This window comes from Vicugna pacos, chromosome 3 (assembly GCF_048564905.1).
Source record: "Vicugna pacos chromosome 3, VicPac4, whole genome shotgun sequence".
Taxonomy (NCBI): domain Eukaryota; kingdom Metazoa; phylum Chordata; class Mammalia; order Artiodactyla; family Camelidae; genus Vicugna; species Vicugna pacos.
In genome coordinates this window covers 68977257-69002221 of record NC_132989.1, presented here as the reverse complement: position 1 = coordinate 69002221, position 24965 = coordinate 68977257, and the positions used below count along the sequence as shown (strand labels likewise).

The following is a 24965-nucleotide window of genomic DNA, read 5'->3' as shown; positions in this document are numbered from 1 at the left end:
ATTTTGAAGTTATTACTAAAATAGGCTTTTTTCATCCTCTTTTCCAGTTGAACTTTAGAAATCTGTCAACCTCTTTGAAAAAGTCTACTGGAATTTAGCCTAGAATCGCACTGAACTTCAAGATTAATTTGAGGGACAGTACTATCTCCCATTTGGGAACAGAGTATACTTATTATTTTATTTATATCTTCTTTTTATGGCCCTCAGGAAAGTCTCAGGTTTCTAAAAAGTTTTCATATAGGTATCATATATTTCTTGTCAATTTATTCTTTTTGTTGTTCTTGTAAATAGAATTTCATTCATAATATTTTATATGGAAATGTTAATGATTTTTATATAAGGATTTGTACCACCTTCCTAAACTCATCAGTTTGAATAAAAGATTTTCTGTTGATTCCAAGACTCTGTGGATTGATAATTACACATTGAATAAATATGATAATTTTGCATCCTTCTTTCTAAAATTAATACCTCTATTTTTACTTGTCTTTCTGAATTGGTTAGAACTTCCATTAAAATGTGAAATGGTAACAACAAAAATATAAAGTGAATCTGTTAGAACTGCTAGAAGAAAGAAACATTTCTGTGATGGAAGACTTTAAGATCATGATTGTAACACAGATTTGAATAAATAAGTTCTAAAGCAAACAAATAAAAATGTGAAATAGTGTTCAAATAGGGTAACTTGGTTTTCCTTTTCTCACTTAAAGGAGAATGCTTCTGATATATTCACGTGATGACGGGTAACTTGTATGTCTGATAATACACACACATGTATATTTAATTTTTTATTCTTAATTTTTCTGTGCCATTCTCTTTTAGGTGGGGTTCTTATAAACAGTATATGTTGAATTGTGTTTTCACATGTTCAGTGTAAGTGGAATTTACCTTACTAACATGAATTCTGATAACTAGTAATTGTGGCCACCTTCCAGTCATCTTATTTTGTTTTCTATTTACCATGCTTTTTTCTTCTCCTGCTTTGTTAAACTGGTCAAGTTTCAAGCGTTCCTTTGCTTCTTCCCTCTAGTCATTTGGAGGTCATAATATATCATACTTTCTAATTCAGAGGTTAGCTTTAACATTTTAAACCGTATTTAAACTTCTTTTTGCCATCAGTCAATCCTCTTGTCAAACATGACAAGAACACCATCATTCCTCCTCACACATGTCCATGTTAAGATTTTGATTCCAAGTTATTAAAATTTATTTTTTACATTAGGTGTGAACAAGTGTTTTTACACACTGATGGACTTTACAGGTAGAATTCTTTGTTTAATTTTTTGTTCTGTTTTTCTCCATCTCAGATTAAACTTTATTTTTAAAACTATAGTGTATCTTCGAGTAATCCTTTTCAGAAAGGGTCTGTGGGTGGTAAATTGATGGAATCTCTGCTTGTGTGAAAAATGTCTATTTGGCTTCCTCAAAATTTTAAAGGTCATGTTCGTTGCCTTCTGGCCACCAGAACTGGTGACAGTATTGATGAGAAATCTGATTCCATTCACATTCTTGCTCATTTTTAGGTAAGCTGCTGTTTTTCTCTACTTTGGAAGATACTGGAGTGGTTATTTTCCTTACCAAAAATTCTATTCGGATGTGGTCTTTTTGATGGTCATTCGTATTCATCCTGTTTGGCCTCTGATGGGTCCATTCGATCTGAAGGCTTACACATTTCCTTTGCTTGGGAAAATTTTTTCCTATAATTTATTTCTTTAATTATTTCTTCTCTTTGTTCTCTCTTTTCTTTCCTTCTAGATCTCCCATTAGATAAATTGATTTTTTTAACTTTTCTTTCATATTGTCCATCTCTGCCTTTTTGCCCTCTATTCTAGTCAATTTCAGCAACTCCCTCTTATGGAACACTAAGTCAGTATTCAGCTCTGTACAACCTATCGTCCATCTACTGAACTTTTTTTGGCATTAGGTTTTTAGACCTCCAAGAATACATTTAAAACTGTCTGATTATTCCATCTCGAAGTAAGCAATATATTATTGCTTTACAGATGTAGTATTCTCTTGAATCAGATATTAGTTGTAATTTATAGCTATCTCTTCTCTTTCTCAAATTGTTGCTCCCTTCATGATCAGTGAGTCTTTGTAGTCATTTTGAGCTTTCCCTTTCAAACTGATGCTTTCTGTCAAAAGTCTGGTCATCCTAAACTGTCCATTTTATTTATAATGAAGGATTAGGTTTAACTGATACACACAACAAGTTCTGCTCCCTATCAGCTATGAGACTTTAGACAAGTTTTCTTCCTGTGCCTTAGTTTACTCACCTCTAAAATGGGATAATAATAGTACCCACCTCATAGGAATGTTTTGAGAATTAAGTAAACTAACACACACAATGCAAGTGTTTAGAACAGTGCCTGGCTCACAGCAATTGCTTGATACATGTTAGTGAGTATTATTTCTATTGCTCTCCTCTCCCCTGATGGGCTACCTGAAGTTTTCTTAAGTGGGTGAGACATGACTGGTTACACAGTCATGAAGCTGGGAGGCAGGCAGACAATGGCCTTATCTTTCCACCAAAAGACGTAAGACTGGCTTTAAACCTAGTAGACCACTTGAGAATATTACTCTCTCGGACAGAACTGCATTTCATCTCATCTCTGACCATCTGGCCTCCTTCCTTCAAACTCACCCCTGCTGTTCCCTCAGGCCCCCACATTCTCATCAAAAGTCCTTACCAGACAAGTGCTTGTTCACTTTCTTCACAGGGAAATTCTTAGGTCTCTGACTAAATGTGTATGTTGCCTGTGGCCAGGGGCAAGGCTGGGGAGGTGGGGCTGGAAGAAGGCCTTTAATTCCCAGAGACTGTCTTACCCTGACTTTTCTTTGTACTTGTTCGCTCAGTGTTTGATATTCTGCCAGATTTGTTCTTACCACTGTAGTAGTTTTCCCCCATGAGTGTTTTGCTCTGTGGTTTTTATTTTCTCTGTTATTGTTTATTTGCTCCCATTTGCTTTCTAACTGCCAATAATTCTTCACAATTTCTGGTCAGCTAATGGCACTCTTTCCCTTTTAGTGCTCATTCTCTATTAAAGAATGTATTTTCTGTCTTTTTAATGGATTTGGGGCAAAAAGAGGGGTGGATGTTAGTGCTTAGCCCTTCCACCTGAGCCAAGATGTACTATTTTTCATACTAGTTAATACATTAGTATCTGCTAATTGCAAGGGTGAGACCTATTTATGTACAGCATCTACTTTTAGAGAGAAACATTTATGTATATGATACACATTTTCAATCTCAATACATTTAATCAAGGACTTAATTTGATGACCATTTAAAATGCAAAGCAAAAAAACCAGACATTAATACTTATCAAGTATCCATATAACTATATAGTTATATATAATAGTTTTATCTATCTATATATATGTATCATATAACTATAATGATACAGAAAATTCATCTAGAAGCTAAAGTAGGATCATTTTATTCTTGTCCCCTTTTTTTTTAATAAACAGAAGTATACCTGGAAGGCTCACAGTCCATGTTCTCAGCACTTCTGAAGGCTTCTTATCAAACATGCTCTTATTACCCATGATTTTATGTATTGATTTGTATTAATGTATTTTGAGGAAAAAATTCATTATCAGCCATTCTTGCTTTTTTTCCCTTCTTATTGAACTACTAAGACTAATACAGCACATCACTAAGCAAAAAGTGCTACTTACTATGCAAAAGGCACAGTCAGTGATTGGCATCTAAGACCAATTGATCTACCCATTACCACTATCTCCCTACCCCCACGAGCACTACTATGAAGCTATTGATTTCAACAGTGTCGATCGGTTTCCATTTTCTGATTTTGGGCAGGCCAATTAAGAAAGTGAGTAATTGTGATTACACTGCTTCAGGATCAATTACATTTGATGCAAGACAAAGTGTTCTTTTTGGAACACACACAAAAATAATTTTTGATCTAGTGTGCTTATGTGTTTAATAGAAATCTAAAATAAATTACTAATTTATGCCTTCACAACAGAAAAACATATTAATGCAAATACTTGTAATAGCTAAAATATTAAAATAAATTCTAAATTTATCTAAATAAATTCTATCTAAAATAAATTCATCATTTTCCTAAAATGTTTAAGAGAAATTGAGAAAAAATTATTCATATGCACTTTCCATAAAGTGCTAAAAGTCAAACACTACCTAAATATTTACCCCTAAAGGGATTTAGTTAATTGTGAAAGAAAAGATGCATATCTTGTCTAAAGGACTAAAGAGAAAATCTTTGTAGTGAGAAAAATAAAACCCTACCTCATTACATATAAAGGGTTTTTGATATAAACTGAAAAGAAAAAATAATTTTTTTAGTTCTTACTTTTGCCGTAACTTAGTGCATAAGCTTTGTCATTGGGCTCACATTGTTGAAATCATTAAAATGAATGTACCTCTGGTGTTGGAGGCAAATCTATTTAGAGTGATGTTACTCATAGTCTTGTGCTCAGTAATATTGATCTGTGTTGTCTAATAGAAAAATAATAAACAATTACTAGGCAATGTTGGGAAAAGTAATCAGTTTTTATATATCACTAATATAGCAGACCTCCCAAAACATAAAGGTGATGATCTGCATAAAATCAATGTGTTATGCTACATTGCTTATATTCATCATTGCAGGTTCTCAGCAATAAATGGTTTAATATTAGGCCTGAATTACTGGTAAACTGAAAAGGCATATGAAAAAGAAAGGTTCACTATATTTAACCTATAAATTTACTTTAAAATGTCTATTTCCTAAACTTGGAGATTTTTATCATAACAAATTCTATTAGAAGCTAGCTAAAATTTAGATACATAAAATGTCTCAATTCTTGTTAAAATAAGAACAAAGCAACTGCAAATCAAACTAACAAATCATATCTTAGATTCATCAGAAATGTATAAAATATCATATGAAAACAGTAACAACAACAAAACCCAATCCTAGAAAACCTCTTTTGAATATTATTCACCTATGAAACCTCTGTCAACTAATACATATTCTCTTTTGAATTTTATCGAAAGCAGTTTGTAAACTAAAAATAAAAAGGGAAAAATGTATGCGTTTTTGGTACTGACAGAATCAATAATTCTCCATTTAAGAGTCTCAGGACAACATATAAGATGTTTCAGAAGATATCTTCTCTAGGCTAGCCAATACTATTACTAAAGTTTTTGATTCCTCATGAATTTTCTCATAAATTTTCCAAAAGCACAGAACTAAGACAAGCAAAAAAAATATTTAGCAGTAGCTTCTTTTTTTAACCAACAAACTATGAAGTTCAACCACATATGGCAGACGGTAATGGCTAGCTGTGTAACAAATACTAAAAATACATATATTGTACACAATTTGTACAACTATTCCATAGCAGTCTAAACATTGCCCAAGAAAAGCACATTTGTGTCTAACTGTTTTGTCTCTCAAAGAAAAAGCTGTTTAAAGCCTTGTTTTTGATCTGCTATCCTTTAAAGGTAATATGAAATACAGATGAACAATTGAACTTACCACAACTGGAAACTGGCAGTCTGAGTGGAATCACAAAAGTCAATACCCATTGAAACAGTAATGGATCCCTCAGGCTCAAGAGATTCTAGGAAATAAGATAATTTAAACATGAAAACATGGAGGATGTGAAAAACAGGCAAACCAAACATTGAAAATTTATGTAATGTTTGTAGTTTGGTTGAAATAGTCAAATTTAATAGTCAAATTGTTGTAAGAACAATTTTAAACTAAGAGTATTAAAGCAAATTATAAGGTAGAAGACTTGAAGAACACTTGAAGACTTTCTTTTTCATTTAATTCAACTTAATTCTGCATATACATTAATGAACATATTGTATCTATTTATTTCAGAAATATATCTCATCCTGAAAAATTTCATGTTCCACAATATTGTGCTTACAGGCATTAAAAGGGAGAAGGTAGTAAATGTACTCCTGTTTGGAATAACTTTAATAGACTCTGAGTGCTTTTAAGAGATTATGTACATGAAACTACGGAATATTTAGTCTAGATATAAAAAATCAATTTTAAATGATGTTCTAAATTTCCACTGGAAAAAATTCAAAATTTAAAACATGCAAATTAAAGCAAAGCTGGTAGGAGAAATTAATTTGTTGTCCTCAGAATTAACCAAGACAACTGGCATTACAGGAACCAAAATGGTTAAGTCTAATTGCATTATTCAGTTACTCAAAGAAAATTTAGTAGCAGATTATCTTGCAAAAAACAAATAATAAAATGCCATTTTGTAGATTTGTAATTTCTAAAGCTTCATGTATCAACTAATCGAGTGTGGGAAATAACTGTTTCAACATACAATACCGGTGTTTTTCAGTTGAAATGATAAAACTCAAGACAAACAATAACACCATCTTATTCTGCTTATGGTTCCAAAGTCCAAGTGTAATGCTGTACATTAGAATAATGAGGGATCTCAAACATATACCTATTTAGTATAAATATCTATCTATATGTATTCTATTTTAAAATAAAACCATTCACTTTTGGTTTCCCCTTTGCTTAAAGTCTTCGGTACAACTGGAGTCGTACTGTATAGCAGCTTTATATTTAGCTTTATCTCTTCTGCCTATGTATTATGATGTGGTTATATTTTAGCAAGCACACACTAATCCAGTAGACTGTGACTATCCTAGGGCTTGTTGGTTAAGTATGATTTGCCATTTAATGCTACCCATAACAGAAATGATGGTACAGGTAGGAAAGAATAATTCGATAAGTTTAAGGTATTAAGAAGTATTTTTATGTCTCAAAGGCTCAATGAAGATTAGATATTACAAGAAGATACTTGTCTGATGCTGATTTTAAAGTGTTACTGGTTTGCTTGCTTAGTTATTTAGTTGGTTTGCTGATTCCAGTTTGAATTTCATTTGTTTATAAACCTAATGTTTACCAGGGTGGTATGTAAGTACCAAAGACTTGCTACCTAATCTCTGGCAAATATGCTTTATCATAAGTAACTATGATAGTTTTCTTGCATTTCTCCTAAAGCTACACCTTATCAGTCCACAGCTCTGTCAGTCTCATTGCTCACGGCTATTCTTTAACGAATCCATAACGCTTTCTTCTGTGCCGTAGATATATTGCGGTTTGGTCTTGTTTTGCCACACATTGGTGGCAAATGCTGTCATATCCAAAACATGCCAGTGTTCAGGATTGAGAGCTCTCTACATCGTGTGTCCTTGTATGTCATTTGACATAGTGACAGTTCTCAAGATGCCTTGTTGATAGCACTCTTTGACAGTTTGGTAACGTCCTCAGTCTTAAGATAACTGTGAGCTTGGTGTCATGCTAATTCTGGAGGACAGTTTGTGATCAGTGGCATGTTTGATTATATGATGCTTCAAGAACAAAGTGATCAGCACAAAACTATTCATATAACAGATTTTTATAATTTTTGAAGTGTTGGAAAGGAGAAGGCTGATCATTTCATCTGTAATTAAAAAGAAAACATGAGTAAAGATTGTATAGTATATGTAAGTTAACTTTGTGGTTCCTAACTTTTAAAATTGTGGACTTCTGTTAGTAAAATGTTTCCCTTCCTACCATGTACTTCCTACACGTACAGTGTGAGTGTCTCACTGTGCTAACATACTACGTTCGTACTAAGACATTATGTACTACACCGAGAAAGTTTATTCAGTCGGGTATCTGTATTTGGATACTGCTTCTGGATTACTGCTATTTACACGAGAGGGTGATAAAGAAATGGCTGAGAAACACTGGTTCTATTATATCACACCATTAATAATGAAAAATGAAATCACACAGGATGTCATTTACTTTGATGTGGGTCTCTAGGGAAAAGGGCACTTTAATCCTACTACTCTTGCAAGGAATCCAGTTTCATGCTAAAGGCAGGGCAAAATCCAGGTAAAAGTCATCTCATAGAGAAAAAGAGAACAAATTAGTAACAAATAAGAAACCTGCTGGACTCCTTAACATGCACATATGTGCTTATTAAATAAAACAAGTATCTTACTTCCCTTATTTCACAAAAACATTAAAATGCAGTATTTGTTCTTTGTTGCATTCTTAGGTCTTTTTGGAGGACTAGTTAAGGTTCATCACACTCTGTAACTCTACTGTTATCTGCTGATGAAAGAGACTAGGTGGTATGACATACAAACATATACTGCAGGGAAAGAACTGTGTATTGAGGGTATTCAATAAATGCCAACAAAATGAAAGAAACATTACAGTCAAAACATCTGCCAAAGAGAAGAAAAGAAAAGAAATGAGGAGGAAAAAAAAGAAGAGGAAAGGAAAGAAAAGAAAGCCGATTACAAGTACTGAGGCAATGGTATATATTCATATTTTATTTTGGTGTTAAGGCCATACTATGAAATTTATTATATTTATTTCTTCTATTCTACACAGGCCAACAAAAGGTCAACTCATCAACTCATTATGCCAGCTCAAAGCAATGTTAATACTGTTCTACTGTTTTAACCTTTGGATAACATTTTCAACCTTCAGACAATTCATATATCAGCTGCTTGACACTTTTTAAACTAAACTAATTTTTTAACTAGGTTAAAAAAAAGCTGGATTTCAAATAATAAAAAAGAACACAAATTGGGATATTCTTTAATACCTTAGCAATATATTAACTTCACAAAATAATTAAATAAAAATCAGGACACTCTGTATTCTTTAAATGGCATCTTAATTACCAAATCATTTTTATAAAGTGTATTAAGTGGTTTCTGAAATCAATTTACTTTACTTCTCTCTACTTTGGTTGCTTATAAAAGTCTACCATATTTCATCTGTTAGGAATTGTTTTATTCCTTCGTGGAAAATATAATGCAAAGAATGACTTCCTTTACTGAATGACTCATGAAAACCTTGGGAAAGAATTCAACAGTGTCAAAGAGCTCAGATAAAGATAAAGAAAAACAGAAGTTATATAGTAGGAAATAATGAGCAAAGAAGGCACAGTTACCTGGGCAAAAGGCTTTGCTCACCTAAACTATTATAAAAAGGGACTACCTGGAGCTTTCTGATTGTAACATTTCAAGGATTCAATGACAGAAACCTTATATCACTTTTAATCGACATTTTGCCTGAAGCTTAGGACTGCCACCACTTACACAAAACAGAAAGAACAGAGATAGACGGTCTAATTATTTCACTACTTTAAACTCAAGGTAAGCCATACAATTGTTACACTTAATGTTTTAAAGGTGTATTTTTGGTAAACACTTAAAACATGGAAGGGGATGACAGCTTGGTGAGCCAGTGTGATGTGATGGGCACTGAGGTGGCCTGGAAAGCACCTGGAAAGCTGTGCTGCATGTAGGAATAAAGCACCTGGGTCACTGTAATCTTGTGCTTTATACATGAAGTGAGATTTCTGGATTTGTCCTTTAATGTCAAAAAATAATAATAATTTTAAAATGGTGGCAACAGATTAAAAAATATGATGTGTGAAAATACCAGCAACATTCTGTGGGCTCTTCTGCCTTTGATGTACGGAAAGGGAGACAAGCAGAATAGTATACACCCTCTCAGTCTCCACTCCCTTCACTTGTCAGTCTACGGAATGTGATGGGAACAGGGAAGGAGAGAGATGGGAGGTGCTGTAGTCAAAAGGCAGACTAAAATCATGCAGGGCACGAAGCTGACCAGGAAGGGAGGCAGGGGGAAGGTGATGCGGAGAGGAGAACATGGAGGCAGTTTTGATCCTCCAGACCCATTCTTTCATCAGCACTGGTATTATCATTGCTTGCACCTGATTTGTTAAGGGCAAAGCAATATATTTACCTTGTATGATAAATTCGGTTTAAAAAGGAAAAACTCATATAAACTGAGTTTGCTAACAGCTGATATTCTACTTTACTTCTATTTCTTTATTTACTTTGGTGCTACTTTACTTTTAAAACGAACACATTTAATTATCAAATATAGTTAAAGTTTTAAGTGAGAATTAATATTTACCTATTGGATTAAAAACATGCATTTGCATGCCCGTTGGAAGTTTTTTTTCCCCTATGTGGATATTTTCTATCTTTTGATCAGTGGTATTGTTCAATGTTATTTGCACGGAGACCATCTTATCACCAAAAATGCAAGGCTGTCTTGGAAAGAAATAATGAGCAGCTAGTCCTTTTCCACTCATCCGATGAAGCAGCACGTGAGTTTTCACTGGTACAAAGACAGGAGTACTGACCTATTGCACATTGGAACAAGAAAAAGAAAAAATGAATTAGTGAATAGTTATTAATTCTCTTAAAAATATGTAAAAATTCATAACATTTAACTCCTGTTTTCCCTAAAGTATTTTATAAACCACAATCACAGATATTAGTAGCATATCATACACATAAATATAAAGTCAGAAATCATACAGAAATGAAAGTAAGTCTTTGAAACGGTATTAAAGTTCTGTACTCGGCAGGCATATATCAAAATATTTTGATAATCTAATAAGAGAATAATCTCACTTATATAAATATATTCATTTTTTAAAAGAGGTTATAAACTTTTTTGTTTTCTTTCCAGGTACACTATATTTGGACATTTTGCCAATTTTCTTATTAATTATAATTTGTCCATTGATTATCTTGGGCTTTCAAACTGTAAGATAGTATCATCTGCCGATAACGAACATCTTATACCTTCATTTCCAGTCCTGACTCCTTTAACTTTTTTTACATTGTATTTCTTTCACTTTAACTTTCCTTTTTAAAGGTGGTTTCTTCCTTTGCTTTAATGATTTAAAAACATCTTCCCTACTTTGAGATCAGATAACTATTCATTTACATTTTCTTCTAGAGCTTTCATGGTTCTGATTTTTTTAATTCGTGAGGAACTGATTTAAGAACATTGACTCTATATTTAATTATTTTTCTCCGAATACTTATCAAATTGTCTGATTTAATAATTAGATTTTCCTCAATGATTTGTAAATGCACACATTCCAATTATTTATGTACCTGGAGATATTTTGGAATCTTGATTGAGCTGTTAAACCAATACCACATTGTTTCATTTCTTACAGCCCTGCAATATGATTTGATTGTTTGGTAAAACAAACAAAGCATCCCATCCCTCATTCTTCCACCACCCCCTGACCCCCCAAAATTTTCCTGGTTAACCATCTGTTTATCCTTCCACTGAGTTTTAGACTCTTTGTTAAATTCAATTGTAAGTGGAATCAGAGGCAGCATATTAAGTGGAGAAACACAATCTGTTCTAAAGTCATATGGTGGCTATCTTTCCATTCAAAGTCCTGCATGTGGCTTGACCTGCCATGCGCAAGCTTCAAAAGAAAAAAACATCAATTTATAATTAAATAGGCCTAATCAAGATTTCTTCCTCACAAGTGCCCCCTGTCCAACTAGGTTTTCTATTATAATTGTGAGAGTACATATTAACCTATCAACATGTTCACTATGCCTCTGACACCTGATGATGTGAAAAACTTAATATTGGTAATTTAAGACTCATTAACAAAAGCCCCAGAGTTAAATATCATATATACAAAATGATAAACCTAGAGAGAGGCAAGTGTGGAGCTCCATGAGAAAAGCAGAGAGCAGGTGTCTGGACCGCAAGCAGCCAGGAATTAGCACTCGAAACATCACAGAAGGTTCCCAGAAGGTATGCCTGACGTCATTTAAGAGCAATCAACGTGTCTTGGTTTATTGATTCTATCAATCCAATCCCGAGACACGTGGTCCAAATATTTGGTTTTTCCTACTTTGCCTTAAAAGTCTGTACCTTTATTACAATAGTTAAAATGATGCTAAGGGATGTGCAAAGGAAGAAAAACAGGTAACTCCACTCAGTCTTTCCACACTCAGCCAAGTTCAAGGAGCACTCTCTAATGAAGTCAATATCTAAAGAAGGTCCTCACTGACAATCCTCAAAGCTTATCTATGATAATGCACAGAGGTTAATGTTTTCTTCCATGATAAACAGGTCATAAATGGCACGTTGTGTTAATAACATACGCTTTTTTTTAACTACAGAAAGAAGCTGACTGAAAATGTTTGATTTTTTTTTCACCTATTTTCTAAATTCATACAAGTCATATTTAGTGAACTTCCTTCAATATCTAAACTACACAGGTGACATTTTGTTCAATAAAACCAGTAGGTTCCATAAATCATTTAACAATTTCCATATGTAATATAATTAATCCTGACAAGAAAGTGAGATTTTAGTTCAACATTTTGTGCATCAGATTAGTTACCTATATTCCAGAAACACATATATGATCTGTGGCTACTAATTTTCTAAGATGCTAAATACTGTGAATGGCTTTTCTGCTTTCACATTTTATAAATAACAATAATTTTATTAAATGTTAAAAAAACAGATAAAAGGTAAATTAATTATAGAATGGCCTAGATTTGGGCTGCGAAAATGAGGATTTGAGTTAAGAAAAAAGGTAGATACTGAACAAGTTTGAACAAAACACATCATCTTGGGAAGGGGTCAGCAAACCATAGCCCACAATGCAAATCTGATCTGCTGCCTGTTTTATAAAATTTTATTGAAACACAGTCATTGTCATTCATTGATATTTTGTGGATGGTTGCTATTTTGTTCTACAATGGAAGAGCTGAGTAGTTCCAATGCCTAACGTATTTGTTATCTGGACCCTTTACAGAAAATGTTTGCTGAACCTTGATCTAAGGGCACAAGTGTTACATCCTTCTTTCTCCCCTCCCCTCCTCTTGCTGGGGAACAGGTCTCCACAGATCTCTCACATCTCTGCACATCTTCTGAGCAAAGGCATTAACAACTTTGCTCTTGAAAATCTCTTCAAGGATGTAGAGAGCAAACAGTCTTTGGAAACAGGTAAGTGCCTCCCTCCTGGCAAAATGGTTGGAGAGGTTTGCCAACAGACCCTTACAAAAGATTGGGATCATCCATACTAAGGACCTGCTCCTCTAAAGTAACACACTGCATGTGCAGTCATTACCTGGCCTTCATCATGCCACTGGGAAAACTGGGGCTCAGAGAAGTGGCGCGAATGACGTTATCCTGGCTACCGCTATTGCTGTAATAAACCGTCCTTTGTCTTTGACACAGGAGTCTTGTGTCCATGGAACTATCTCAGGCTGATGTGTTAGACTGCAAGTCAGTTAACATCTCATTCCCTTCGTAGTTATTAACACCCATTTTTTAGGTCACTCAACAATTCCCACATCCACTTACTCCAATAGCTAAATTAACACTTAGTAGGACTATCATATAGCTGTGCAGTGGCAACTGAGCTAAAAATCCAGCTTACATTCAGGGGTGCCTTTTTGGAATCTATATAACGGCACCACCTGGGCTAGTGCACTTTGCTAACGAGAATACTGCTTTACACAGTAGCAGCTACTTTTTTCTTTTTAATTTAAAGTTGATGTTATAACCTAGCTAATTGTTTCTATGAGTTTATGATTTATCATGATGTGTTCTGACAGGTGACAACAAAGTAAGTTTTATAACACTGAGGAGTAAGAATTCAGTGTTTCAGGGTTGCCTTTAACTGGTCCAAGACTAAGTGCTGATCTTTTGAAGGAGCGAGTTTCTCCCCAGTGTTTCACCCTGCAGTGGATAGGTATGAGACTGTCTGCTCAAGACATCCTACCATCTTCTGGGAACCGTCACACATTCAGTTCTTGATGGAGCTGGCAGGATTCTCATGCCACCTCATGACCTGGCCATAGTTACCTGGTTCAGGAATGGACACCCAGCCCAATGAGTCCCTTTCCTAGGATATCTGGATTTGGGACTTGGGACGTTGAGCTAGTCTCTCTCAAGTGGCTAAAACTCTGAGATTCAAAACCTGGGGGGAGGGTATAGCTCAAGCAGTAGATCTCATGCTTAACATGCAAGATGTTCTGGGTTCAATCCCCAGTACCTCCATTTAAAAAAATAGTTAAACAAATAAACCTAATCACCACCCCCCCAACCTCTAATGTCTGTGGCCACATTTCTCGACAAACTGCTCAGCAAGAAATAAAGCAAAGCACAGGTGAGACACAGAGAGTCTTGTCATTATCTTTGGTTTGGATGGTTCTTGAGGCTGACACATTCCTACCATTCCTGAAGCTTGGTTTTCTGTGAAATACTCTAACATTCCCTCCTGAAACTTCCCTTTTTTTTTTTTTTTTTTTTTGCTTAAGCTAATTCAGATTGGGTTTCTACCATTTAACTTCCCCACTCAAATACTGATCAGGATTAGTTAGATTTCAGGACACTAATGGGAAGAATTGAGGAATAAAGTCGCAATGGGAGAATGTGCTTTCTCACTCCTTTTCTTAAAGCCTTAGTAGACATGTAAAAGGTGAGACTCAGGGATGGCCTCTGATTAGATTGAACCTACCAATTCTATAGGTCAAAAGAGATGAATTAGAGCAAGGAAATAAAGTAAAAATAAACAAATGGGACCTAATTAAACTTAAAAGAATTTCCACAGCAAAGGAAACCATCAACAAAATGAAAGAAAACCTACTGAATGGGAAAAATATTTGCAAATGACATGACCAATAAGAGTTTAATATCCAAAATATATAAACAGCTCATACAACTCAACATCAAAAACAAAAACAAAACCTCCCCCAAACCAAAAACCCAAACAACCCAATTAAAAAAATGGGCAAAAGATCTGAATAGACATTTTTTCAAAGAAGACATACAGATGGCTAACAGGCACATGAAAAGATGTTCAATATCATCAATTATCAACAAAATGCAAATTAAAACCACAAAGAGGTATCATCTCATACCTGTCAGAATGGCTATCATCAAAAAACTCACAGATAACAAGCACTGAGGATGCGGAGAAAAGGGAACCCTTGTATGCTGTTGGTGGGAATGTAAATTGGTGCAGCCACTGCGGAATACAGTATAAGGTTTCTCAAAAAACTAAAAATAAAACTATCATATCGCCCAGCAGTTCCACTTCTGGGTATATATATCCAAAAAACTCAAAACACTAATTCAAAAAAATATATACACTTCAATGTTCATAGCAGCATTATTTATAATTGCCAAGATATGGAAGCAACCCAAGTGTCCATCAACAGATGAATGGATAAGGAAGACGTGATATATATATATAATGGAATATTACTTAGCCATAAAAGGAATGAAATTTTGCTATTTGCAACAACATGGAAGGACTTGGAGGGTATCATGCTACGTGAACTAAGTCAGACAGAGAAAGACAAATACTGCATGATATCACTTATATGTAGAATCTAAAAAATAAACAAACTGTGACTATTACAAAAGAAGCAGACTCACAGAGAGAACAAACTAATGGTTAGTAAGTGGTTAGTAACTAGTAAGGAGAGGGAAGGGTGAAGGGGAAAGATGGGGGTAGGGGATTATTAGGAAGTAGAAACGACTATGTGTAAAATAAATAAGCTACACGGATATACTGTGTAACACAGGCAATACAGCCAACATTTTACAGTAACAATAAACGGAGTATGACCATTAAAAATTATGAATCACTATGTTGCTGATTTGAAACATGTAATACTGTACATCAATTATACCTCAAAAAATAGAATAAAGAGAGGGAAAAGAAAAAGAGTGGAATAAGCAGTTCTTATGGTTCAGCCTAAGAGTCTGCTTTGGTTCAAGGCTACTCAGTCCTACCTGCCTTGATGTGGCCATGCTGCTCACTGGAGTCCTACATTGAGGTTAGAGAGTAAAACTGCTAATAATAAAGTATCACTCTGCCTGCCTTTGTTCTCTGACTTCTGTATCTCTCATGGGTATCTTGGGGACAAAGGTGATCTTGTCTGAGAATCAGGTATTCCAGAGCTCCCTGTCCAGTAAGATCACCACTATTTCAAACACAAAGTAACTACCAATCATTAACTTGTTAATTCACTCTCTCAAACTAACATTTATGAGTTAGCTGTGCCAACCACTGTATTAAGGACTGTGATTCAGAGACAAAGACAGGACCCTGATCCTCAAAGAGTTTACTGTTTAGCCGGGGAGAACTAAGGAAATAAGCCAGTGTGATAAAGGCCAGGACAGAGACAGGCTTAGGAGACCAAGAGGACACAAAAGTCACAGCTGGCACCTGAGGGGGAGGTCAGGGGAGGAACCCATAGTCACCTGAATGAACTCAGTAAAATCTGACCACTTCCCATTGCCTCTAGTGTTACATCCTGGTCTGAGCATGCCCATCTCCCATCTGGATTATTCCTACAGCCTTCTAATTGGTCTCCTTGCTTCTACTCCTGCACCCTACGGAGCACACACTGAACATAGCAGCCAGCACATAGCCGTCAATTAAAGTTACATCATGTCACTCGGTTCAAAACCCTCCAATGGCTCCCAATTCCACTGAGAGTAAAAGCTGAAACTACTTATAAAGGCCTCTGAGGCCCCATATGGCCTGGCCCCGTCTAGTTTTTTTGGCCTCATTTCCTATTACTTTTGAACCCACGACTCACTCCACCCCAGGCCCCCCACCGTTCTCGCTGCTCCTTGTACACACCAGCAAACTTCCCACCCAGGCCCTCGGCCCGGGTTCCCTCTTCCTGGAATGCACTTTCTCCAAATGCCCGGCTCTCCACTCAATGTTACTTTCTTCACGAGGTTTAACCCATTTGCATCTTTTCCTTCTGATTCCCCTTTTCCTTTTTCCATAGCTACTTAACACCTTCTCTAACACAACGTATATAATTTGCTTGTTTATTAGGTTTATTATCTGTCTCTCCATTTATTTCCCACTTTTATGTTCAATTTACAAAACACAATTTCACCCGTTTTCAGAATTCACAGCATAGTTTTACTGCTTTAAACGATTATAGAGATTTGCAGATAATGTACCACTAGTGTTGGTCATAATTATACTTTATTCGATGCTGAGTGCTCAATTACAACACTTTTCCTAAGAATACTACACTCTTACAAGGAGCATCCTGTGGCGATAAGGGGAGGTTATCAATATTAATATTTATTGGCTTTAGGATATGACTTGACTAGAAATTTTCTATCACATACCATTGTACACAAATGAAAAAATACCACATTTCTTAAAGGCACACATAAAGAACAACTTATTAAGTGGAAGGACTTCTATGATACCAACACTAATTCTTAAAATATCTAGTTTTAGGTAAAAGCATTATTTCCCATTAAATATTAAAATTTGTATAAACAGGATAGTATGAAAGGCAACACTCAAAAACATTAGTCTTGATTTAATTATTTACCTACTAATGTTCAAAGAATTAAAAATCTAGCTGCATTATAAACAAATGACATGGGTTATCCTCACTACGATTCCTGAGGAGGTAATTAGTTCAGGAACTGCAATAACTCTAAAATAAAAAGCCTCCTCCTAGAGTTAACAGAACAAAAAGCGTCAAGTAACAATGAGATAACCCTCTACAAATCTTTACACAGCATATGTTTAAATAATAAAAGCCGTTTGTGTACCTTTAGATGGTTTATGAAAATAACCAATCAATTCTGCAGACACAACATTATTTCTAAAGGAAATCTATGTGACTCCTGATGCCTGTAGATACACAGAGACAAACCACACATATTTTATCAGTTTATTACAGTAAGCAAATAAGCGTGGAATGAGAGTGCACATAACTGTCTACTTAGCGCTTACTGAAACATTTATAAGAGCTGTTATCTCCCTAATAACAGACAGACAGCGTGCAATTTTAGAGAGGAGAAAAGCTTCATATTTTTTAACACTTCACTAAAAAGTAACTGAAGAGTGTAAAATGAAAAATACTCTGTGCAGTTAGCTGGTAATGGACCATATTATCAACTCAAGTTAGATTTATAGGATACAAACTAGTCACTAATAGTTATTTTATGACATAGCATGTCTGCTTTTTTTTGAGATTATTAAGATTAAAGTTGTAAAACTTCTTTTAAACATAGCTGTTCAGAATGATTGAATTATAAAATTTAAATAAGAACTGAAAAATAAAACATGGAGTATCAAGTAAGGGCCTAGGAATCAACCTTGTTCAACATGTGCGCTACTATTTCAGAGATGACACTTGCATGTAAAGCTTTATGAAAACAATGTTTTCCAGTCTTTTCTGCTTTAATCCACATTTAGCTGCTTAATCATTTTTAACTATTATTCAATCTATTCTGGTTTTGGACTTCAAAAACACGAGGTTCTGCAGTATATAAACTGCTCTCTTTGTATCCAGTTGTGTTTGTCTTCTTTTACAGCACTTATCTATTTAGATACACGATCTATAAAAATGACCAGAAAATAGCCATAAACAGAGATACAGTTTCAGCTTGAACACTAGCACTTTTTAAACCAGTGTATAACTCAGCTGAGAAGAACTATAATGCAGAAAGCTACTGTACTGTCTTACTTACCCAGTAAACTGTAGAAAGTGAACCTATTTTACCTTTAGTCCATAGTATTGAGTCTAGTACTGGGTATAGGATTTTAAAAAAGCAAAGGGCAAATGTGCTTAACTGTTAGCTAGAACTATAAGCACAGACTCAAAGAAATATATTTCAGTCTTCCATCAGATGTTACTTTAAATAAAAGGTTTATAATTCTAAGGATAACATTTTCTCCTTATATATCTTGATTCAGTTATTCTAGAAAGTAATGGTCAATTCCTCATATTTTATTTTAGTAATCAGTATATACTATGAAAAACACGAGACTCTTTTCACCTCTTATTTTGGTAATAATCAATATATAGTATTAAATATATTTGCAGAAAGATCTGAGTATGTTATCAACAGTTAATGAGAATCTTACTTCATTCATGGTGTTAAGCAGGTGCCAGCAAACTCCATCTGTGGACCAAATCCAGTCCACTGCTTGTTTTTGCACAGTCTGTGAGCTAAGCATAGTTTTTACATTTTTTAAATGGTTGAAAAAAAAAAGGAAAAACATTTTTGTGACACGAAAATTATATGAAATTCTAATTCAATGTTCACAAATGGAGGTTTACTGGTGCACACACACCTTTATTCACTGCTATACTGCCTCTGGCTGCTTGACTACATTGGCAGAGCTGAGTGGCTGTGGTCTGCAAAGCTGAAAATATTTACTACTTGGCCCTTTATGAAAAGTTTGCTGACCCCTGTATAGGATGTATTCAATTTCCATTGATGCTGAGATGAGGAGGAAATTACTTTATAATAACATCCTGTTCTTTCCCCTCCCCAAAGGTAAATCTATAAGCCTCCCTGTCAGTACATTGTTTTTTACAAATCTGAAAACCATAGTGATGTTTATACCCTTTTATTTACCACTTTTATGGAAAAAATAGTTCCAGAACTATGGATACAGATATGCTATACTATTCTTAGATACCTTCTACTATTCTTTTTTATATTTCTTTTCTGACTTTTGGTTTAAGAGTGCTAATAATAACAAAACAATCTGGTTTCCAAAGTGTTTAGCAGAAAGGTTCCCATAACTGCTTACAACGAATTTCATCAGAACCAGAACATTTCACATAAACACAAACCAGTTATGTGCTGTTACTTGATAGATGTTATAGTCACTTGATCTTAGTAGTTCTACTGCTTTCTCACTGATAATATCAATGACATAACATAAAAAAGAAAATGTTAGTGTTCTCTTCCACTGCATCCAAGCTCAGAATCTTGGCATTATCTTTTTTTTTTTTTTTGATGGGGGTAGGAGGCAATTAGGTTTATATATTTATTTTTAGAGGAGGTGCTGGGGATTGCACCCAGAACCTCGTGCATGCTAAGCATGTGCTCAACACTTTGAGCTATACTCTTCCCCCTTGGCATTATCTTTGACATCCTTATTTCTCTCCAACAATCACTTGAGAAGTTTGATGTCTCTTGTATTCATTTTCTTCTGTTCTGTCATCTACCACAAGTTTAGTTCAGGTGATCAATGAGACTTAAAACATTTAAAATTTTTTAAAGTTTAAAACTGCAAAAGAACTGCATGTTTATTGAAAACAATTTCAAACAGTATGGAAATATAAGTAAAATCCCCTGTTTCAACCATAATTAACAATTTGGTGTCCCTTCCAATCTCTTCCTCCTCTCTTCCTTCTGCTTGCCCATTCAAATCAGCTTCCCTGTCTTTAGATTCCATCCACTCCAATCCATACCACAGGATCCTGTAAAAACAATTCTCTTAAAGTATAATGCCCTTATATGCTCAGTAAGGCATGGTGGAAAGTGTTGGGCTTTGAAGCCAGACCGAAGAGCTGAAACTCTGGTTCTGCAACTTACTAACCCTATGGCACTAAATAAGTTATACTCTAGGGACCTCAATTTTCACATCTATGAAATGGGAAAACTGTCACCTATCTTTTGGGGTTGTTGTAAATCTAGGCTAAAAGAAAATAAAAGAAAATCTGGAGGAGTGAAGGGCGTGAGGAATTAGACAGGCACAAGTAAGGGAGGAAGAAATGATTTCAGAGTTGAAATAGAAGAGTGTGTGGCTGAAATTTAGTACAGGTCAAAGTTACCTGAACTGAACAGCTCAAGAGTCTGTGAGGTTACATATTACACAGGTCGCTAATATGCACAGGGAGATCTCCCAGGATGACGGTGGGTTAAAGAGATTATGTGGAAGATGCCAAGATCTTCACTGAATGTGGGTAAGTGATTAAGAGGTCCAAGATGAGAATGACAAGGAAAGGAGGAGTGTATAGCAAGATGGAATGGGCTTCATAAGAGGAAGGAGTGTGAGGATGAAAAGGGAATGGCCTAGATGTGACATTTGGAACCTCACACAAGCCATCTTGCTGGTAATAATAATTTAGTCAAAGACAGAATTCCAGAGCATTCTGAATGAGGTCAAGCTGAGCATATCTGCTAGAAGACAGCAAAATACAAAGGGAGATTTTCAGAGAAAAGCCAGGCTATATAATAGTACTTAGTAAAAGGACGTGAGGGAAATTGGTAGCCGTTCCACACATTTCACAGATGGGGCCATGGCATCTAAAAACCGGCCATGCTGCTCGCACTCAAATGCGTTGTAACTTAGGGGACAGAGGGATGTGGTCCTCATCTAGATAAAGTCCTAGAGGAAGGAAAAGAAGTATGTCTCAGTTGACGTATAAATTGGAAAGGCAGTTTTATTACCACTATTTTAATTTTAAGTAACAGCTCTCTCCAGGGATGCTTTCTTTGAATCTGACAAAGAAGAAAGGGATTCTTTTTCCATCATAGGTGCCAGCCAGACCAACTGGAAGTTGTTGAGGAATTCCCGAAAGAGGACCAGTTTGGGGAAATGGGTCCTCTGAGAGCACAGAGATCGCACACATAAACACACATATATTTATATATGTGTTTTTCCAATCTGTACATAAAAACTTTGAGTTCTTCAGTGCAGAGGCAGGGTTGGGGAGAAGACCATGATTTACCACACAGGAACCTTTGGGTCTTTGGAGCCCATGCCTATGGTAGCAAAGCCTCTGATAACCCAGCTTTCTTTTCAGTCAAGTCACCTGAGTATAAATTTTTCTGGATCAAGACCTAGGTTTAGGGTCTAGGTGCTTGTACCCTGTACTGGTCCACGTGTTCTCAGGCTCTTTCTATGTTCATCATATGAAACATTTCTCTTCAGAAGCAAGAAAGGCTATGGCTTCCTGTCAGACAGAGTTAATGTTGGCAGTGGTAAGAGAGAAAACACTAAAGTTTAAGTTAGAAGATCTTCAAGTTATTGATGAGAAGAAAATCATTTAACTTCTCTGAGCTTGAATTTGTAAAATAAAGGGTAATACTATCTAATTCATAGGATTATTTTGTAAGGAATCAGCCTGCATATGAAAGTGTTTCGTAGATGAAAGTACTCTTCTTTAATTATCATAAAGACCATGTTTACTAGCACAAGTGGCAGAACCAAGACTAGAATTTTAACATTTTTAAGTGTCATTTCTGTCAAGCAGCAATCTCTAATTCCTTTTTCAGTGAACAAAAAAGTGTTCCTTATGATGAAGGAAAAGAAAGGTCAGTCATGCAAACAGATGAGGAGATTTTTTTCCTTCTCCTTCAGAGAATTACAGGCAGTGGGAGGAACAAGCATTTATTATTTTTTTCAAAGATTAATAAGTGAGGAAATTTTTTAATATGATCTTAATTATGAATCAGTATCCTTAGTCAACACAGTAACTTTCCAAATCAAATCAATAAAATGAGATTAGATCTTTAAAATATCAGTAATTTAATAAACTAGGTATCTGAAAGTGGATTTCAAGTGATAATTTCATAAACACACATCATTTATGATGCGATGAGGAATCTCAAGGTAAGTCTGAACGCCATAATGTCATAGGAAGACTACTGGGATTTTACACTTAACTTCATCAGGATTACAGTATTAATAAGACTTCTACCTTCAGTACTGAAACTACAGAATCCCACTTTCATACAAATTATAAGGAATTAACGCTTGGTGTTTGGACATGCTGAAGAGAGCAAGGAAGAATATCACTAAAAAAAATTTTTTAAAGTAACAAAGGTAAAGGGGCAGCCAGATGGGGTGCAGACCATGTCAGGAGCCCTGGGTTATGGTGTCAACTCAGCCATATATTAGTAGGGAGAACTTATCTAAACTACAACCTCACTTAGCTTCCTTTTTTGTCTTCTGTAAAATGGGGCTAATTATACACATTCTGTCTGCTTCACTGAGTTATTCTGAGGATAAAATGAGATTGTATATGTGAAATTGATTTTTCAGCTGTTCAATAAATGCCACTATTGGGATTATTAGTAAATTGTGTTTTCAGTCAATGTCAAAATGCCAATCTGTCAGATAACATAGGGTCCTGAGGTTAAAAGTACATATCAAAAAGCTGAATCACCATTGGAGAAGGGCTTTTAAAACAATATTGCTGTATTTACTGATAGTACCATCCAAAGGCCTTTAAAAAAGTAATCCCTTCCCCCATGTCCTTTTTTTTTTTCTCTCTGATAGTTGTGGGTGAAGAGGACTGTTTTCTAAAAGGTTTCTAAATGATGTTGATGTTAAAAAATATAGTATCACCATTTAACAGCCTTTTAAAGAGCAGTCTCTAGCATGGTCTTTGTTAACCACTGAGGGAGGAAGGGACTATTTTTTCAAAGGCTTTTAGAGGATGTTGTTAAAAGAATATATAGTGACATCATTTAAAAGCCTTTTAAATAATAGTTCTCCTTCCTTTCCAATTGTAATGTCCTTGGCTTTCATTTATTTTGTACTACAAGCCGAAAATGGACATGCCAACATATTATTGGCTATGGCAGGCATTTGTTGGATGGAGAATGATGCATTGCTTAAAAAAAAAGGTTGATGTCCAGAAATAAATCCAACTCTTCAAGAACATGGGACCAGTTCTGTCGCCCACCCACCTTCTTACTGAGTTGTGGTACCCCTTGCTTGTTTCCTCTAAGAGTTTACTGAAGAAGATACCATGCAAACAGGAAAGGAGTCATAACTAAGTCATTCCAAGATTTCCAGCGCATTAATGTAATCCTACCACCCACTGCTACTTGAGTTAATAACTTCCATCCAACTTATGGCAAAATCGAACATTAACTCCTATTCTGCTGTTCTACTAAATTATTTCTGCCCTCTGTTCCTCTAATTTTAGACTCTACTCCACTAGGAGACAGCAGTGGATGCTTAGGGTTCCTCTCTATACTTAGCTCCCAGGGAAAGGATCCTAAAATTAAGTCAACAATTTGGTTCAAAGCACAAAGTCTGATAGCCAGCAAGCTTTGATATAGGTTAGCTTTGATTATCTTTCACAAAACATACTGAAGAAAAAAGAATTAGCCCCAGGGGTACAATCATACAATAGGAAACAATTTTCCATTTCCTTTTGTGTTAGGTCTTTCCAAAACAGTGTCATTTCATTTCAAGAACAGGAATTCCTAAATCTACAACACTTTGAAGAAAAAAATAAACCTTTCTGTTTACAAGACACCATAAGATGTGCCTCAAAACTGTAACCATGGCTTACTTCTTAAATTTGCAGCAGCTCATACCATGAAGTTCATAACGTGGAAGATACTCCACGTTTATTAACAGAAATGTTCAAGTTAAAAAAAAAAACTTTCACTAAGAATGCTATAATCTCCAAAGCTTTTTATTAGAAGCAAGAGAACTAGTTTCATCCATAGATATCAAGTCTGCAAAGAATGTAAAGAACTTTAACCTATATTAACTCTTCTACCCAAACTATTCTTGGAGATCTGAGAGAATTGAGAAATTTCACACAACCATGATATGTAGCTTTTATGTTTAATCAGACAACTGCTCAGATCATTCCACTGCCACTTGATATATAACAGCAATTTTTGGTTGAGAATTTTTGAAATAAGTATTGCGCCACATATCTAAACAAATATACTCTTAAAAAGCACTTTGGTGAGTTTCAGAATACATACAATCCAGTCAAATATTAAAGAAAGATATATGTTATGATTCCTCCTACTCACGTACTAAAAGACTGGTGAACGAATAACCTTCTCCAGATGTGTAACATTCTTTAAAAAAATAATTAAAAGGTACTGTTTTCTAAAGAAGAAACAGGTTAAAAAAAAAAAAGCCAGACACTAATTTCTGAGAGTTTCCTTTCAACTGTTCTACTTTTCCCGAGTGTCTACAATTTGCAAGGCATTCAAACTTGTTGGATGGTGCATCTATGGGTTTTAGCAAATGAAATTATGTAAAACTTCCTTTTTCAAAAAAGTTGAGAAAATTTCTAATTCAAATCAGATATGATAGAAACTGCAAGACTAAACTGTCAGTACCCAATGTGTATTCACAATCTATCTATAATTTGCTCTTGTGACTAAGTTGTTTGATGTAATCCCCAGAAGTAAAAACAAGCCAGTACTTGAACATTTTCTGGGACAGAACATGTCTCTGTCACAAAGCAATGTCTTAATTTCAAATTCATATTTAGAATCACTGCCTTGGCCTGTATGAAGCTTCAAACCGTGGATGATCACCCATTGACAAACTCGACATTT

At 35.1% G+C, this 24965-nt stretch overlaps 1 protein-coding gene across 1 annotated transcript in view; it reads right to left on the bottom strand.

Annotated features, from left to right (window-relative positions):
- Nucleotides 1-24965, bottom strand: part of AP3B1 (adaptor related protein complex 3 subunit beta 1) — a 221021-nt gene that overhangs the window by 23569 nt on the left and 172487 nt on the right. The window contains exons 23-24 of the mRNA XM_072958469.1: nucleotides 9969-10200; nucleotides 5508-5592 (exon numbers count right to left, since the gene is read on the bottom strand). Coding sequence (XP_072814570.1) covers nucleotides 5508-5592; nucleotides 9969-10200 — 317 coding nt within the window. The remainder of the gene's footprint in view (nucleotides 1-5507; nucleotides 5593-9968; nucleotides 10201-24965) is intronic.